General features: G+C 36.7%; 1 protein-coding gene across 1 annotated transcript in view; it reads right to left on the minus strand.

Moving 5' to 3' along the window:
• Window positions 1-20,874, minus strand: part of ADGRL3 (adhesion G protein-coupled receptor L3) — an 868,464-nt gene that overhangs the window by 98,860 nt on the left and 748,730 nt on the right. The window contains exon 18 of the mRNA XM_049709340.1: window positions 9,909-10,118. Within this exon, the coding sequence (XP_049565297.1) occupies window positions 9,909-10,118 (210 nt within the window). The remainder of the gene's footprint in view (window positions 1-9,908; window positions 10,119-20,874) is intronic.

Below are 20,874 nucleotides of genomic sequence, written 5' to 3' on the forward strand. Positions count from 1 at the left end.
TTCAGACATTAAAACCTAATTAAATATAACTTATCTGTGAAAACTCTATTTAACATTTTATTAATAATGGCTATGGATGACAGCAGAGCATTATAATAAGAAAAAAGTATAACATATAGGGAAAAGTTCTAATAAGATCCTATTGATAATTATTACTGAGATTAGTCTAAAGGTTTTAAAATAGATCTCATGAATTTTTTTCTTGGTCATAATCCTGTGTTTATTAACATATTAAGTTCTTCAATGTAAGTGAAAAAGAAACACTAAAATCAAGGAGAATAAAAGCTCTTAAAAAAATATAATAATTAAAGTGTTTTATAATGAGATTATTAATTCATTATTATTTATTGTTTATTTCTTCCTTGCCTTATTTCAGAAAGGATTTAAGATGACATTGGGAAGTTCGTACTGCATAGCTGTAAATGTAGATCTGGTTAAAATAAAGTGTTCCAGAAGTGCTTTCATTCTCTCATTTTTTTGTTATTTTACTAAATGTTGTGCTATACAAGCTTGGTCACAAAAGGCAGCTAGCCCTTTGTGACCCAAATATCCCTTTGGCATATTTTCTAAGGTACTATAAGTTTCAGCTGACCATATATTAATTATCTTATGTCAGTTCCTGAAATTCTCACTCCTTTGGAGGGGAGGCCTTCATTTTTTATAAGAAGTCTTAACTAAACTCTACAGTTCCTACTAGAAAAGGCAACAAATTTATAGAAATTAACTCATTAGTATGGATTAAATGGCGAGTATGATCCTTGAGAAACGAGACAAAGGGCAGGTCTATTTCCTTGGATTAGAGAGATGACGATGAAGGGGAGATGAGGCAATCAAGTGTCAAAGGGGCTAGAAAGAGAAAGTAGAGCCTGACTGCCACATAACAGGCTGGAAGAGAACACATATACAGCAATAAGAGTAAAGACAAGTTGGGCTGAGCTGCACTCAACCCAAATTTTTGATATCAATCATTGTCCTTTATGCTACATGTCAGAAGTTTTGTGCAGTATGCAACACTTGGAGAAGTTTATCATACCATATGTAACATCAAGAAGCAAAAATAAGAATAAGGTTTCTAAATGAAAAGAAATCACAGAGCATTTGAATTGCAGGTTAAAAAGAGAATGAAATGATTTCTTCTTGGGAAATAACATCGTTTTCCATTTCTTGCTTTGTAGAGTTAGAACTTCAACTATTAATTTTTGTTATCAGAAGGCTTTACGTTTTTGGAGAAAGAATGTGCACTTTGATTGCTTATTCATCTGTATGCATTTATGGGAAAAACTGTCACATTTGTATATGATAACCAGTTAAAAGTATAATCACTATAATTGTACCCTTCACAGCCATTAATCATGAATGTGTAATCACAAACATGAATCCAACTGCATTTTCATTGTAACATACTGTATACATATGGACACATACCAGAGAACAGCATTAAATGAATGAATTATTTATTATGCCTACAAGTCTTCTAAAAAATGAAAATTTTCATTTGCAGTTTTACTCATGAGAACCAACTTGCGTTATGTGCATAAATCTTAAGTTAGTATAAAGGACCTCACAAAAATTACAAATGTGCATAAAGTCTGTTTACTATATTGTCTGTTGATCATATTTTCTGTTTGGGTTTATCAAGAACAGTTGGCTAGTGCTATTCATTTTTTCCTATTTCTTTCCTTCCCTCCTTCCTTTCCTCCCTCACTCTCTCCCTCCCTCTCTCCCTATCTCTCTCCCTCCTTCCCTTCCTTTCTTGATATGGCTAAACGTGGTTAGTAGTAAAGTACGAAGTTAGCACTTAAAGATGTAAACAGAATTTAAGAAAATATAAAGTGTAAAACAAAATTTGAGAAGAGTATATAAATTATAAAAATGACATTGAGTTTGAACTATTTTCCAAAATAGGTCAATTGGAAAAACTCATGTTAGGAGACTTTCAAGATGGCGGAGGAGTAAGACGTGGAGATCACCTTCCTCCCCACAAATACAGCAGAAATAGATCTACATGTGGAACAACTCCTACAGAATGCCTACTGAATGCTGGCAGAAGACCTCAGACTTCCCACAAGGCAAGAAACTTCCCACATACCTGGGTAGGGTAAAAGAAAAAACAGAGACAAAAGAATAGGGATAGGACCTGCATCTCTGGGAGGGAGCTGTGAAGGAGGAAAAGTTTCCACACTCTAGGAAGCCCCTTAGCGGGCAGAGACTGCGGGTGGCGGAGGGGGGAAGCTTCGGAGCCGTGGAGAGCACAGCAACAGGGGTGTGGAGGGAAAAGCGGAGAGATTCCTGCACAGAGGATTGCTGCCAACCAGCACTCACCAGCCTGAGAGGCTTGTCTGCTCACCCGCTGCGGTGGGTGGGGCCTGGGAGCTGAGCCTTGGGCTTTGCAGGTCAGATCCCAGGGAGAGGACTGGGGTTGGCTGCATGAACAGGGCCTGAAGGGGGCTAGTGCACCACACCTAGGCTGGAGGGAGTCCAGGAAAAAGTTTGGAACTGCCTAAGAGGCAAGAGACCATTGTTACAGGGTGCTCAAGGAGAGGGGATTCAGAGCACCACCTAAACGAGCTCCAGAGACTGTCATGAGCTGCAGCTACCAGCACGGATCCCAGAGACGGGCATGAAACACTAAGGCTGCTCCTGCAGCCATCAAGAAGTCTGTGTGCAAGAACAGGTCACTATCCACACCTCCCCTCCCGGGAGCCACTGCCAGAGTCCCATGAAACAGGGAAAACTTCCCCAGGAGAACACATGGCATGCCTCAGGCTGTTGCAACATCATTCCAGGCTCTGTCACCTCAGGCTCGCCCCACATTCCGTACCTCTGCTCTGCCCAGCCTGAGTGAGCCAGAGCCCCCTAATCAGCTGCTCCTTTAACCCCGTCCTGTGGGTGCTAAGAACAGATGCCCTCAGGCAACTTATATGCAGAGGCGGGGCCAAATCCAAAGCTGAACCCCAGGAGCTGTGCGAACAAAGAAGAGAAAAGGAAATCTCTCCCAGCAGCCTCAGGAGAAGCAGATTAAATCTTCACAATCAACTTGATGTACCCTGCATCTCTGGAATACGTGAATAGACAACGAATCATCACAAAACTGAGGCAGTGGACTTTGGGAGCAACTGTAGACTTGGGGTTTGCTTTCTGCATCTAATTTGTTTCTGGTTTTATGTTTATCTTAGTTTAGTATTTAGAGTTTATTATCATTGGTAGATTTGTTTATTGATTTGGTTGCTTTCTTCCTTTTTTTAATATATAGATTTTTTTTTCCTTTTTCTCTTTTTGTGAGCGTGTATGTGTATGCTTTTTTGTGTGATATTGTCTGTACAGCTTTGCTTTTACCATTTGTCCTAGGGTTCCGTCTGTCCATTTTTTTGTTTATTGTTTGTTTTTCTTTTTCTTTTTTTTAAGTATAGTTTTTAGTGCTTGTTATCACAGGTGGATTTGTTTTTTGGTTTGGTTGCTCTCTTCCTTCTTTCTTTCTTTTTTTTATTACCTTTTAATTTTTAATAATTATTTTTATTTTAATAACGTTATTTTATTTTATTTATTTATTTTCCTCCCTTTTCTTTTGAGTCGTGTGGCTGACAGGGTCTTGGTGCTCTGGCCGGGTGTCAGACCTGTGCCTCTGAGGTGGGAGAGCTGACTTCAGCACATTGGTCCACCAGAGATTTCCCGGCTCCATGTAATATCAAAAGGCAAAAATCTCCCAGAGATCTCTATCTCAATGCTAACACCCAGATCCACTCAACAACCAGCAAGCTACAGTGCTGGACACTCTATGCCAAATAACTAGCAACACAACCCCACACATTAGCAGAGAGGCTGCCAAAAATCATAATAAGGTCACAGACACCCGAAAACACACCACCAGATGAGGCTCTGCCCATCAGAAAGACAAGATCCAGCCTCATCCACTAGAACACAGGCACTAGTCTCCTCCAACAGGAAGTCTACACAACCCACTGAACTAACCCAGACCACTGGGGGCAGACAACAAAAACAACAGGAACTACGAACCTGCAGTCTGCAAAAAGGAGACCCCAAACACATTAATTAAGCAAAATGAGAAGACAGAGAAATATGCATCAGATAAAGAGGCAAGGTAAAAACTCACCAGACCAAACAAATGAAGAGGAAATAGGCAGTCTACCTGAAAAAGAATTCAGAGTAATGCTAGTAAAAATGATCCGAAATCTTGGAAAAAGAATGGAGAAAATACAAGAAACGTTTAACAAGGAGCTGAAAGAACTAAAGGGCAAACAAACAATGATCAACAACACAATAAATGAAATTAAAAATTCTCTAGAAGGAATCAATAGCAGAATAACTGAGGCAGAAGAACTGATAAGCACCCTGGAAGATAAAATAGTGGAAATGACTACTGCAGAGCAGAATAAAGAGAAAAGGATGAACAGAATTAAGGACAGTCTTAGACAACTCTGGGACAACATTAAATGCACCAACATTCAAATTTTAGGGGTCCCAGAAGAAGAAGAGAAAAAGAAAGGGACTGAGAAAATATTTGAAGAGATTATAGTTGAAAACTTCCTTAATATGGGAAATGAAATAGTCAGTCAATGCCAGGAAGTGCAGAGAGTCCCATACATGATAAACCCAAAGAGAAACAAGCCAAGACCCATATTAATCAAACTATCAAAAATTAAATACAAAGAAAAAATATTAAAAGCAGCAAGGGAAAAACAACAAATAACATACAAGGGAATTCCCATAAGGTTAACAGCTGAAACTCTGCAATCCAGAAGGGAGTGGCAGGATATATTTAAAGTGATAAAAGGGAAAAACCTACAACCAAGATTATTCTACCCAGCAAGGATCTCATTCAGATTCAATGGAGAAATTAAAACCTTTACAGACAAGCAAAAGCTAAGAGAATTCAGCACCACTAAACCACCAACAAATGCTAAAGGAACTTCTCTAGGCGGGAAATGCAAGAGAAGGAAAAGACCTACAATAATAAACTCAAAATAATTAAGAAAATGGTAAAAGGACATACATATCAATAATTAACTTAAATGTAAATGGATTAAATGCTCCAACCAAAAGACACAGACTGGCTGAACGGATACAAAAGCAAGACCGATATATATGCTGTCTACAAGACACCCACTTTAGACCTAGGGACACTTAGCGACTGAAAGTGAGGGATGGAAAAACATATTCCACGCAAATGGAAATCAAAAGAAAGCTGGAATAGCAATTCTCATATCAGAAAAAATAGACTTTAAAACAAAGACTATTACAAGAGACAAAGAAGGATACTACATAATGATCAAAGGATCAATCCAAGAAGAAGATATAACAATTATAAATATTTTTGCACCCAACATAGGAGCACCTCAATAAATAAGGCAAATGCTAACAACCATAAAAGGGGAAATTGACAGTAACACAATCATAGTATGGGACTTTAACACCCCACTTTTACCTATGGACAGATCATCCAAAATGAAAATAAATAAGGAAACACAAGCTCTAAATGATATATTAAACAAGATGTACTTATTGATATTTATAGGACATTTCACACTAAAACAACAGAATACTTTCTTCTCAAATGCTCATGGGACATTCTCCAGGATAGATCATATCTTGGATCACAAAAAAGCCTTGGTAAATTTAAGAAAATTGAAATCGTATCAAGTATCTTTTCTGACCACAAAGCTATGAGACTATATATCAATTACAGGAAAAAAATCTATAAAAAATACAAACACATGGAGGCTAAACAATACACTACTTAATAACCAAGAGATCACTGAAGAAATCAAAGAGGAAATCAAAAAATACCTAGAAACAATGACAATGAAAACACAATGACCCAGAACCTATGGGATGCAGCAAAAGCAGTTCTAAGAAGGAAGTTTATAGCAATACAATCCTACCTCAAGAACCAGGAAACATCTCAAATAAACAAACTAAACTTACACCTAAAGCAATTAGAGAAAGAACAAAAAGACCCCAAAGTTAGCAGTAGGAAAGAAATCATAAAATCAGATCAGAAATAAGTGAATAAGAAATGAAGGGAACAGTAGCAAAGATCAATAAAACTAAAAGCTGGTTCTTTGAGAAGATAAACAAAATTGATAAACCATTAACCAGACTCATCAAGAAAAAAAGGGAGAAGACTCAAATCAATAGAATTAGAAATGAAAAAGGAGAAGTAGCAACTGACACTGCAGAAATACAAAAGATCATGAGAGATTACTACAAGCTACTCTATGCCAATAAAATGGACAACCTGGAAGAAATGGACAAATTCTGAGAAAAGCACAACCTTCTGAGACTGAACCAGGAAGAGAGAGATAGTATAAACAGACCAATCACAAGCACTGAAATTGAGACTGTGATTAAAAATCTTCCAACAAACAAAAGCCCAGGACCAGATGGCTTCACAGGCAAATTCTATCAAACATTTAGAGAAGAGCTAACACCTATCATTCTCAAACTCTTCCAAAATATAGCAGAGGGAGGAACACTCTCAAACACATTCTATGAGGCCACCGTCACCCTGATACCAAAACCAAACAAAGATGTCACAAACAAAGAAAACTACAGGCCAATATCACTGATGAACATGGATGCAAAAATCCTCAACAAAATACTAGCAAACAGAATCCAGCAGTATATTAAAGTGTTCTACACCATGATCAAGTGGGGTTTATACCAGGAACACAAGGATTCTTCAATATTAGCAAATCAATCAGTGTGATAAACCATATTAACAAATTGAAGGGAAAAACCATATGATCATCTCAATAGATGGAGAAAAAGCCTATGACAAAATTCAAAACCCATTTATGATAAAAACTCTCCAGAAAGTAGGCATAGAGGGAACCTACCACAACATAATTAAGGCCATATATGACAAACCCACAGCAAACTCTCCAGAAAGTAGGCATAGAGGGAACCTACCTCAACAAATTAAGGCCATATATGACAAACCCACAGCAAACATTGTTTTCAATGGTGAAAAATTGAAACCATTTCCACTAAGATCAGGAACAAGACAAGGTTGTCCACTCTCACCACTATTATTCAACATAGTTTTGGAAGTTTTAGCCGCAGCAATCAGAGATGAAAAAGAAATAAAAGGAATCCAAATCAGAAAAGAAGAAGTAAAGCTGTCACTGTTTGCAGATGACAAAATCCTATTCATAGAGAATCCTAAAGATGCTACCAGAAAACTACTAGAGCTAATCAATGAATTTGGTAAAGTAGCAGGTTACAAAATTAATGCACAGAAATCTCATGCACTCCTATACACTAATAATGAAAAATCTGAATGAGAAATTAAGGAAACACTCTAATTTACCATTGCAATAAAAAGAATAAAATACCTAGGAATGAACCTACCTAAGGAGACAAAAGACCTCTATGCAGAAAACTATGAGACACTGATGAAAGAAATTGAAGATGATACAAAGAGATGGAGAAATATACCATGTTCCTGGATTGGAAGAATCAACATTGTGAAAATGACTATACTATCCAAAGCAATCTACAGATTCAATGGAATCCCTATCAAACTACCAATGGCACTTTTCACAGAACTAGAACAAAAATTTCACAATTTGTATGGAAACACAAAAGACCCCGAATAGCCAAAGCAATCTTGAGAAAGAAAAACAGAGCTGGAGGAATCAGGCTCCTGGACTTCAGACTATACTATGAAGCTACAGTAATCAAGACTGTACAGTATGGGCACAAAAATAGACACATAGATCAATAGAACAGGATAGAAATCCCAGAGATAAACCCATGCACATATGGTCAGCTTATTTTTGATAAAGGAGGCAAGAATATACAATGGAGAAAAGACAGCCTCTTCAATAAGTGGTGCTGGGAAAACTGGACTGCTACATGTAAAAGAATGAAATTAGAACATTCTGTAACACCATACACAAAAATAAACTCAAAATGGATTAAAGACCTGAACGTAAGGTCAGACACTATAAAACTCTTAGAGGAAAACATAGGCAAATCACTCTATGACATAAATCACAGCAAGATCCTTTTTGACCAACCTCCTAGAGAAATGGAAATAAAAAACAAAAATAAATAAATGGGACCTAATGAAACTTAAAAGCTTTTGCACAGCAAAGGAAACCATAAGCAAGACGAAAAGACAAACTTTAGAATGGGAGAAAATATTTGCAAACGAAGCAACTGACAAAGGATTAATCTCCAATTATACAAGCAGCTCATGCATCTCAATATCAAAAAAACAAACAGGGCTTCCCTGGTGGTGCACTGGTTGGGAGTCCGCCTGCCAATGCAGGGGACACGGGTTCGTGCCCCGGTCCAGAAAGATCCCACATGCCGCAGAGCGGCTGGGCCCGTGAGCCATGGCCGCTGAGCCTGCACGCCCGGAGCCTGAGCTCCGCAACAGGAGAGGCCACATCAGTGAGAGGCCTGCGTACCACAAAAAAAAGAAAAAAACAAAACAAAACAAACAACCCAATCCAAAAATGGGCAAAAGACCTAAGTAGACGTATCTGCAAAGAAGATATACAGATTGCCAACAAACACATGAAAGGATGCTCACCATCACTAATCATTAGAGAAATGCAAATCAAAACTACAATGAGGTATCACCTCACAGCAGTCAGAATGGCCATCACCAAAACATCTGGAAATAATAAATGTTGGAGAGGGTGTGGAGGAAAGGGAACCCTCTTGCACTAATGGTGGGAATATAAATTGATACAGCCACTATGGAGAACAGTATGGAAGTTCCTTAAAAAAACTAAAAATAGAACTAGCATGTGACCCAGCAATCCCACTACTGGCATATACCCTGAGAAAACCATAATTCAAAAAGTGTCATGCTCATTGCAGCTCTATCTACAATAGACAGGACATGGAAACAATCTAAGTGTCCCTTGACAGATGAATGGATAAAGAAGATGTGGCACATATATACAATGGAATATTACTCAGCCATAAAAAGAAATGAAATTGAGTTATTTGTAATGAGGTGGATGGACCTAGAGTCTGTCATACAGAGTGAAGTAAGTCAGAAAGAAAAACAAATACCATATGTTAACACATGTATATGGAATCTTAAAAAAAAAAAAGCTTCTGAATAACTTAGGGGTAGGACAGGAATAAAGATGCAGACGTAGAGAATGGACTTGAGGACACAGGGAGGGGGAAGGATAATCTGGGACAAAGTGAGAAAGTGGCATGGACTTATATATACTACCAAATGTAAAATAGATAGCTAGTGGGAAGCAGCCGCATATCACAAGGAGATCAGCTCAGTGCTTTGTGACCACCTAGAGGGGTGGGATAGGAAGGGTGGGAGGGAGGGAGATGCAAGAGGGAGGAGGGAGGAGGTATGGGGATACATGTATATGTATAGCTGATTTACTTTGTTATAAAGCAGAAACTAACACACCATTGTAAAGTAATTATACTCCAATAAAGATGTTAAAAAAAAGGTTAAAAAAAAAACCCAACTAATGTTAGACATGCAGTTTTCAATATAATTTCCAGTGTTTTTATTTTTTAAAATATACATTATAAATTTCAAAGAATAACAATTACATGTTAGAAAAGATACTCCTCCATTCCCCAAATGATTTAAGTTTTCTCAATATTCAGCTTTGTGATTAAAAAAATTAAAGAAAAATACTAATGAAGAAACACAGTTGTTTAGAAAGGCAAGTTTTTGAACAGAATTTCTGAAGAAATGTACATTCATACATCCATATATTCACTGCTTCTTTATGGCAATGGATATGAAAAAGGGAATACCGAATAAGATCTCAAAATTAGTAACTATCTTAGACAACTGGAAGAGAGGATACTTTCAAACAAGAATATTTTGTGTATTGGAAAGGTGGAAGTGGAGAAATTCTTTTCTAATACCAAAATAAATTGCTTACTGGTTGATCTGTTCGGTTGATCCCAATCAAGAAGAGCAGTTCTGCTACAAAAAGGCTAATGCAGAGGTTCTTATGGATGGTGTTACGGTCACTCTGGAGCCCACGGAAAAAGCAAAATGTGAAGATGCAAATCAGGAGACAAACAAGGGACAGCAAAATTCCAACCCATGTGATCACATCCAGAAGAAGGTCATGGACCGCATCACTGTGCTGGAAACACAATAGAAAAGGCATAAGTTGCAATTATGCATAACCAATTACAAAGTTTATAAGGGCCTGGTTCTATGAAGCATGATTTTAATAATGTACTAAATATCCTCCACACATGCAATGAATAAGATAACTTAATTATTTGGGTTTTCTAATCCACAGGTAAAGCATTTTATCTTTTCTGTGAGGTGTAAATCAGTTTGTCAATAGTGTTTGCACCTTTCTTAGCTATGTACATTTTCAGTTGTACATTTTCAACTATGTACATTTTCAGTTGAAGCATATCAACTTAATTCTGGCCAAAGATTTCAAGGTAAAGCTTTTCGTTTTTCTACCCCACATCACATTTTTAGGTTAATATTTTTACAACTCTTGCTAGGGAATACTCTATATAAAAATTAAGTTATACACTTAGGAAAGTGGTATCACAACTGAAATTTATTTGAATCTCTGAAGAGTTTTTATTAAAAAAATACAATTCCTCTGTCCTATAAATCCTTTATCAGAATTTCGAAGGTTGAGTTCATAAAAGTTGTAATTTTATAAAGATCCCCAGTTAATTCTGACAGACAGCCACATATGTGTACCATTTATTTAGTGGAAAATCTAAAAGAATGAGGATAGTCACTGGATTTATATTCATATTGAATGGCTTAAGGAGATCAAGAAGTTTGATCACTGAAAGGTTTTGCATGAATAGAACCTGTTACACACAGATGAAAAATAAGTATTCAGAATTACTATACCCGATAGCAGCCCAAAAGAGATAGTAGAGCCATGAAAAAGAAATACGTTCATGAAAACTTCCGCATTGAAACTACATTATGTGTCTCTGTTACGGTCCTGTGAGTTCCATACCTGCCATGTTCCTTGGTTTGTCCACTATCTCATTTCTGTCTTTGTTCTAAGATTCAAAACTCCATTTCCACTCTATGATAGTTTGCCTCCGTCGAAACCACTTTTGTGAAGTTTAGAATGTATGGTAGCCCAAAACATCGGTATGCCAACATGTTGGAGCAGAATCGAGAAACTGTCTATGACTGTCAATTCCTCTTTTCTTCCTAGGTTTCTTGAAAATTCTTAAAGACCTAACTTCCAACAGTAGGGGAATACATAAATAATGGTTGATATTTATGGAATGATATTCAAAAAAGGAGTAGAAAATCAGTGTTCTAGATTTATAGTCACAAACATAGATACTTCTCAAAAATCTAATATTACGTTTAAAAAAATGCAAGTGGCAAAAGTATCTATACAGTATGATATCATTTATGTAAAAATTTAAATGACACAAATCAATGACATTGATTTTTATGGATATATGCATAAGTAGTGAAAGCATAACATGTGCATGGGAAATTTTTTAGTTGAAAACAAAGATATGTGTTTCTAATTGACATCTTTTTCAACTGTATAGATCATACACATTGATTTTTGTTTTAGGATGGAAGTTACTACATTTAGTTGTCTCCCACATTGTTAGCTCACCTTAAAAAATTCATAAATATCCAGGTTTTCTATTTTTATTTTTATTCAAACTTTGTACCTTTATGTTTTATATAAACTTCATACAAAGATTATTCTGAATGTGGAAATTCTCCTTACAAGTGAACCACCATGCTGTAACCTGAATCACAGCACTTCGCATATTGCTAGATACAACTTCACAGTTGTTATCTGATAAAGAACTCTGCTAGGACACTGCCAATGAAACAGTTTCAAACTATTCCTGCATAACTCTAGATGTATTTCTCGGAAGGAGCTCAAATCATGAAAGAAAACCACATGAAATTTTGCTTTAACTGCTTTGTTCTCCAGGGGACACTGCTAAAGTAGTGTTGGGTCTCTGATAGCTTAAATTACTTTTACTATTGGAAAGTGGAGAGTGGTTAGTGCTACCCGGTTCCCTGAACAGAGAGCTATTTGCTCTCTTCTTTGACTCAAAGGAAAGATGCTGTAATTGAGTATCAAGCACCAGCGTTCAGCACAGCAGTCTTCCATAATGGCAGGTATAATACATTCTCAAATATATCCTAAAGACCTAAAACACTAAAAAAGAAAGAAAAAAAAGAAACCAAATAACTCCAGCTTTTCCTGGGTAGTTGCATTATTAGAAATGTATTGACTTTACTCAGTGCCTTTGTAGGTCTTTCAAAAACCCCATGCAGAGTTATTAAGAGAAGAATACTAAATGTCAAAACATCAGTACAAAAAGTACATAACGCTCAAAGAAAGAACAAAAAAGTCTAGCAATTAATTAGCAATCATCTTTCGGGTATTACTGTCTAGTTCAGAAAACATAAACACGAACCACCTTATATGTATTATACTGTGATCAAATGTAACTCACCACTTGAATTTTATCAGTAAGATGAAAGAAAAAGAACAATGAACATTAAATGTGAACAAGACCTATGAGTTTAGCCTTCTTTATAGTAGTCTGTCATTACAGAACTTTCACTCCTGAAAAAACCAACCCCCCTTCAAGAGGACGGTCAATTGAATAAAACTCCTAGGTATACTTTTTTTTTTTTTGCGGTACGCGGGCCTCTCACTGTTGTGGCCTCTCCCGTTGCAGAGCACAGGCTCCAGACGTGCAGGCTTAGCAGCCATGGCTCACGGGCCCAGCCGCTCCACGACATGTGGGATCCTCCCAGACCAGGGCATGAACCTGCATCCCCTGCATCGGCAGGCGGACTCTCAACCACTGCGCCACCAGGGAAGCCCTCCTAGGTAGAGTTTTAACAATGTGATAATGGAGCAAGTATTCCTATTTCCAAGGTTCCATGTTTTGAGTACTCTATAACTCAATCACCCCTGACATGAACTATATACCATTATGTGACTTGAGATCTTATTAGTCTTATATCTTATTATTATATCCTAGCACTTAGTATTGGGCTTGACACATAAAAAATGATGAATAGGGCTTCCCTGGTGACGCAGTGGTTGAGAGTCTGCCTGCCGATGCAAGTGACACGGGTTCATGCCCCGGTCCGGGAAAATCCCACATGCCGCGGAGCGGCTGGCCCCGTGAGCCATGGCCGCTGAGCCTGCACGTCCGAAGCCTGTGCTCCGCAACGGGAGAGGCCACAACAGTCAGAGGCCCGCGTACTGCCCCCCCACCCCAAAAGATGAATAAATATTTGTTTTTGAATGGTTATAATAACACTATTCCACTTAAACCAAATGTCTAAGAGCTGAACCCTCTTACATCAGTATAGTTTTAGTATCCATTTAATCCCCACTGGATTTTAAGAAGTATCAATATCAAATATTACATGTTCAAAACTGAGCCCCTTCTTATCCTGTTTCTCCCTCCGCTCCCACCCGCCACTCCCAAATCTACCCTTCCTTCTGTTTTCCTCATTTCAGTAAACAGCAACTTCATTCTTTGAAGTGTTCTGGCCAAGAACTTAAGAGTCATATTGATTCCTCTTTTTCACACATTACTCTTAATCCATCAAGAAATCTTGTAGCTCCTGTCTTCTATCTGACAGCTGCTCCTCACCTCAATTGCACTAAATTGGTTAGAGCTACCTGATTTTTTTTTTTTTTTGCGGTATGCGGGCCTCTCACTGCTGTGGCCTCTCCCGTTGCGGAGCACAGGCTCCGGACACGCAGGCTCAGCGGCCATGGCTCACGGGCCCAGCCGCTCCGCGGCATGTGGGGTCCTCCCGGACCGGGGCATGAACCCGTGTCCCCTGCATCGGCAGGCGGACTCTCAACCACTGCGCCACCACGGAAGCCCCACCTGATTTTTTTTTAAACAGCCTCCTAAATGATCTCCCTACTTTGACCCTCATCCATCCCCCTTTCCTCTCTGTTCAACAACATGGAGAGATTCTCTTTAAATACAAGCCAGATAATAAGATTCATTGATGGAGGCATCCAATGTCTCCTACCTCAATAAAAGTAAAAACCAAAGTCTTTACAAAGGTCTACAATGTCCTATAAGATCTGCACTCTTGTGAAACATTTCCTATTCTCCCCTTCATTCAGTTCACTCTACCCCAGTTGGCCTCCTCTAGCCTTTGAATACATCCAGCACATTCCAGCCTCAGAGACTTTGTACTTGATGTTCCCTTGGTCTGGAATTCTCTTCCAATAAATAGTTGTGTGACTTACTTGCTAACTTCCTTCAGTTCTTCATTCAAATGTCACCTTCTCACAGAGTTTTTCTGAATCACCTCATCTAAAATTGCAAATATCATTTACCCACTCTGACTCTCTATTGCTTTTCCTGAATTTTTTTTCCTCTTAACATTTACCTAGACTATATATTTTATTAATATATCTTATTTATGTTTTCTACATAAACAAGAAATATTAATAAAATACATAGCCTAGAATCTATTGTATAGCACAAGGAACTCTACTCAATACTGTGTAACGGCCTATATGGGAAAAGAATCTAAAAAAGAGAGGATATATGTATATGTATAACTGATTCACTTTAATGTATCCCTGAAACTAACACAACATTGTAAATCAACTGTACTCCAATTAGAAAAAAAAAAAATTTCTTGTTCATCGTCTGTGGCCTTTACTAGAAAGTACACTGCAAGAGAATAAGTTGTTTAATCACCAATGTATCCCCAGGTCCTAGAAAGCTGCCTCCCATAGAGTGGATGCACAATTAATGTGTGAACTGAATAAATCAATCTCTCTTTAATTACCCCCCCTTCTGCAATGAATTTAGATTATAAACTAAAAGTTGTATCATGCTGCCCATTGCAACCTTTGGGGTTCTTTGGTTCATAAACTACCTGCTCTAAAATCTTGAGTAAAAGATAAAGAAAATTAAAGCTGGAGAATGAGAAGGTCATTACACCATAATATTTTAAAATGTGTGGAAGTAAGAGGACTGCAGAGTAAGTATGATTAGAGTCTGAAGATGTGGATTTAACCTTGTCGCTCCAATTTTGCAATTGGACAACTTTAACAACTACTTACCCTTTAAAGTATCAGACACTTCATACATATAGAGATAAAACAGATTCACTTTATCGTATACCTGAAACTAACATGATATTGTAAATCAGTTATACACCAATAAAAATTAGAAAAATAAAGAATCAAAAACTTCAAGGAAATTAATTTCTTAAAGAAGATGGGGAGCTGTGAGAGAAAATCTACAAGCAGAACGACAGAATGATTCATCAGAATATACTTTCAGGAAATTCATTGACTCTATCCACTCTAGAAAGAAATTTTTATGAAAACAATACTCATTTTTCAGGCTTTCTGTGAAGCTTACATTCACATATGAAATGCCAGATATTTTGTAAAAGCTACAGAAAGTTTCTGATTTTTCCTTTTATTTTCACCTCAATGAATCTGCTTTGTCTTATCACTGTGGGGTTACTGAGTAATTCAAATACCACAAAAGGGGTGAGTACCACAATGAAGGAAAAAAAGGTGGCTTAAACAATGATGTTTTGTGAAACTCACTCTGTCAGTATAAAACCCTCAAATATACCAATAGGTACATTTAATGAAACTAAGCCCAAATTCATGGAATAGGGAAATGTGACTTCCGCTTCATGATTTTAATATAACTCAACCTGTGTACACTAAGATCTTCATGTAAATCTTGATATTTCTAACTTTATTGTCCAAAAAGCATCTTGTCAGCAAACAAGATGGAGAAATAGATTTTGAAATGTTTTCCATTTTTACTGTCTAAGTATTTCCAGATATATTGTATATTTCCAGATACACAAACTATATGAATTAATTCTGAACCCCTCTGGATGTTTTTTTATAATTTTAGAAAGTTGCATTTTCCAGACATTGCTTGAACAATCACCCTATAATAATTATTAATTGTGGACAGTAATTTTCAAGAACCTGTTTTACTTTCTGCATTAAAATGTATTATTTTAACGTTGAGTCGGAGTAGTTAAGGCATAATAATATGATTTTTAAATTGCCTCAAACATATCTTGTTCTGAAATACTTGTAATATAGCTAAATGAGTTTTATTTTTTCCTCTTTGCAAATGTAGGAGCACTCACTTTGCTACCAATGTATCACATCAGCATAAGGCATTGCTTTGACTCAGGAATTTCACTGAAGCTAGTAGGGTTATAAAAGGCCTATTTTCTGATAAATAAGGCAAGAACTCTGTGAAATAAGTTCCTTGCATTGCTCTAACAGATCATCAAACACATAGGTCACCACACGAATGCTTGGGAAAATAAAGGGCTCAATGGTCTGAGGAAATTAGAATTTTTTTTTGCAGTAATAGGATGAAGGTCAAAGTTGAGTAACACAGTAAGAAGAATGATATGATTGCATTTCTTATGATTTTTATAGTAAGTTAGCCAAAATAACTCAGCAATAATTTCCAAATTTGTATCAAGTTGAAAAAAAAAATCAGTCATATATTTTCAAGCTGTAATTGCTGAGAGAGAACTGTATCTCAACAAATTTCTTGATTCTCAGACAAAATGGGTAACTTCGTTTAAGATTGTTTTCATTAAAACACATACACACACACACACACACACACACACACACAATTTTTGAAAGTACTTCTTAAAGGGTTAGGTGAAATGGAATGGGATAGAGGAGCTGAAGTATAAATGAAGGGAAACCATAGAAATGCCAGACTTGAATTACTCAGATATGTTTACTATTTTTATTTACTTGTAATTTTTTCTTTTTTTTTTTTTCGGTACGTGGGCCTCTCACTGTTGTGGCCTCTCCCGTTGTGGAGCACAGGCCCTGGACGCGCAGGTTCAGTGGCCATGGCTCACGGGCCCAGCCGCTCCGCGGCATGTGGGATCTTCCCGGACCGGGGCACAAACCTGCGTCCCCTGCATCGGCAGGCGGACTCTCAACCACTGTGCCACCAGGGAAGCCCCTACTATTAGTATTTAAATATCATTCTTCTCATAGAGCCATTTCCTTTGGCATGTAAGGAAAGATAAATTTACCACAATGAGAAAGAAAAGTTTTAAAATAGGGACAAATAGAATTAGACTTAACAGAGAAAGTAATTTTGCATAACTACATTATAAAAACCAAATAAATAGAAACTACACCAAGCCAAAAACATCTAATAAAATTTGGTAGATTCATCCTAACATTGGATGCCTACAGTGTGTCAGGTACTGAATAAAACAGAATGGAAATATAAATATATACACACGTACATACACACATATATCTCATTTTTACTTCATTATTCATATGGTTTTCTTAGCTATACCAAATTCAGGAAAAAGAAAAAGGGGATGATGGTTATTAGGCTTTCTTTTTTCCATTCTCATGAATAAGTTTATTGCATTTTAAACAGAGTAGGGGTCTTCCAAATAATAACCCTGGGGACAAATATCCCACAGGCCTCGAGTCAATAGCTTGAGCTAACATTAAATTTTACAAAATTAACAACTTAAAAGTTCCATGATTGGCTTTTTAAATCAGCAAGTAACCAACCGTAGAAGATCTTTAAACCATAATGCTTATGCTGTGAGGATACACAAAGGAAACTGGCAGTCCCCTGAATGGTCTATAACAAGGTAGGAAAAATGATTTAGTTCAGCCATATTTTTGTTCACATGCTTTTAAAATCTTACACACAAGTTGACCTTACTGTCTATCTTAGAAAGCTATAAAACTATTCTGGAAAATCTAGCCTAATTCCTCTAGAGTTCAATAGTTCTCTAGCTTTATTACTTTATTTACTAGACACAGTAGAATGAAATAGGCAGGGAAAAAGAAAAACAATCACAGAAGAGTCTGAATGTTAAAAAAAAAGGGTAAAATTTTACAACCCAGAGCAAATAGACTACAGTTAGTAAACATATCAACTAATTCTTACCAACAACAGTATAAGCAATTAAGGATAGTTTTAGAATATTAGGATGGAGAAAGTTTTCATGCTTGCTTCTTTTGCTTGGCTGGTTGATTATACTTTCTCAAGCATGGGTAAATTGGGTGAGTAGAGCCAACATACTAAACAAATTTGACAATTTCATTGTGATAAAAAGAAGCTGTCACTGTGAACAGTGATGCAAAGCACTGGCCTAAATGTCTTTCTTTCAGGTACAGGTAGATGATTATCAGTTATTAGAAACTCAATTAACTATTTGGGTCTTGATAGTTAACTACTCCCAGGATCAAGAGCTCAAAGGTTTTGAGGACAGTTAAGCATATAGTGAATTAAAAAATTATAGTTTCGGGCTTCCCTGGTGGCGCAGTGGTTGAGAGTCCGCCTGCCGATGCAGGGGACGCGGGTTCGTGCCCCGGTCCGCGAAGATCCCACATGCTGCGGAGCGGCTGGGCCCGTGAGCCATGGCCGCTGAGCCTGCGCGTCCGGAGCCTGTGCTCCACAACGGGAGAGGCCACAGCAGTGAGAGGCCCAAGCAAAAAAAAATTATATTTTCAGAAAACTTTATAATTCTCAACATGATTTTAATAGATTTTGTTATTCAATCCCCCAAAATAATCCTGAGATAATGTTAGAAATAATTTTATTACTCTCCATTAACTGATTAATAATGGGAACAGTGAGTCCAAATGATTTGCTAAAGATACAGGCAATTACCTAAAGAACTGGAATCAGGACCCTAAGCCTCCTAACTGTTCTTATTCCAACTTCCCTGCAAATTATAAAATGGGAAAATAAATTATGATGACAATTCCTATTCTGGTTCTGTGGATCAAATGAGATAATGTATGTAGACACTAAAGAAATGATGTTAATTCCTCTATCATTGAACATGCTGGGCCTTTCTGAGAGTTAAGTCCTCACCAGATCTCTACTTTTTGCAATCTCCATAAACTTTATTACTTATATTTCTCACTAGAATTGCAGATGCATCTCCAGCTGCTATTTTTAGCCATGCTTATTTACTGAAGATGATAAAGAACCTGAAAATTGTAAGGGTAAGGATCTAGTGTGTATATGAGAAGATTGCAGGTCTCTTTCTGCTTAAAAATTCTACTACAACTCAGAAATAAAAACAATCAGAAGAAGTGTGTAATTAATACTCTCTTGAATATAAATTTTACTGAAAATATACACTTCAAAACCACAAAAATGCAGCCTTACTTCATGTTACTTCAAGCCTGTTGCTCTCATTTTGCTTAAAGTTATGTCATTTCATCTAGAGCATCTTCTCTGACCCCTCAAGGTCAAGTTAAGGCTTTTCCCCATGTGTTTCTACAGCACTCTCTACCACAACAATAAGACATTTCTTATAAGATACAGATTATGCTGATTACTTATCTGTATTACTAATTAGATCATAAACTTTGCCTGTCACAAAGACAGTATTTAACTATTTGAGGAACAAGTAAAGGGTAGACTTAACAGATTACAATGAAAGAAACTGAGATTAATAAAACAAACTTTCCAGATATGTTTCCACATGTTCCTCTTAATTACAAAAACTTCAATGTTCCTGTACAATGTAACTTTAACAAAATGATCAAACTTAGTAACTCCAATAAGGGGCTTCCTGATACAATGGGAAGGATACTGCATCCCCTACAGGTTATTTTTGCCAAAAATGTTTAACCTGGATCTAATTATGAGAAAACAATCAGAAAGATTGAGATTGTGAAACATTCTACAGGACAAATGGCCTGGACTCTGGACTCTGCAAAGTGTCATTTTCATGAAAGACAAAAACAGGCAGGGATACTTCTAAAGAAGAGCAAAGAAATGTCACAACTAAAGGTACTGTGATCTTTGATCAGGCCCTAAGTGGAAATACAATGGCTGTAAAGGACATTATCAGGATAATTAGAAAAATCTGTGTATGAATTATACAGTAGATGATAATACTTAGTCAAAGTTAAATTTCTTCTGTGTTTTAATGGTAGAGCATGTTCTTGGAACCTATTTGCTGGAAGATTTAGGAATTAAATATTATAAAATCAGCAATTTACTTCCAAAGAGTCAAATAATACAGCAAAATATATATGCATGTACATACACATAAGAGTGACAGTCAAATGTGTCAAAATTTAAATATGAATTCAGAAAAAGGGGTATATGAGTGTTTATTGTAATACTCTTTCAACTTTTCTATAAAAGTTCTATAAAAAGAGTGGAGAAAATAAGTAATAAAATAATTTTTCTTTCCACTCCAGCTACACTGTTCTTGCAGTTCATCAGAATCACAGAATCACCCCTGCTTCAGGTTCTTGTTCTTGTTTCATCTGCCTGGAAGAGTCTTTCCTCAGATGATCTGCAAGACTGATTCTCAGTTCTTTCAGGTCTCTGCTCCTAACACTGAGCTTGGGTCCAGTGGAGGAGGCAGAAAATAAAACAGCAAATAAATAATTTCAGATTTTAATAAATCTAGGAAGGAAACATACCATTATAAAACTGTTTGATGAGAAGGTCCAAGAATAGTTCTTGGTTCTAAGAGGTTGTCAATTTTTTTGATAAAGTTAATATTTAAGATAATATAATAAAATCTTACATTTTTGATCATTTTTGAAACCATTTTGTTTTCATGGAATTTTACATATTTGGAGGGTATTCAACTTGTGAGTTATCTAGGTTTTTTTTTCCTCTAAATAAATACATTGTTTAAAGTACTATGTAATATTTATGATTTTTAATCTCTACCTTCACCTCAATCCCACTGCACTATAGATGGCAAAATACAAAAAAATACATAAAAATTTGGGAATGGAAGTGTACAACCTTTAGCATCATACATTAAACATTTTATTTTTCACTAATAAAATCATTTTTTAAACTCTTAAATTAACTTTTTTTTGAACTTTA

This window comes from Orcinus orca, chromosome 4 (assembly GCF_937001465.1).
Source record: "Orcinus orca chromosome 4, mOrcOrc1.1, whole genome shotgun sequence".
Taxonomy (NCBI): Eukaryota; Metazoa; Chordata; class Mammalia; order Artiodactyla; family Delphinidae; genus Orcinus; species Orcinus orca.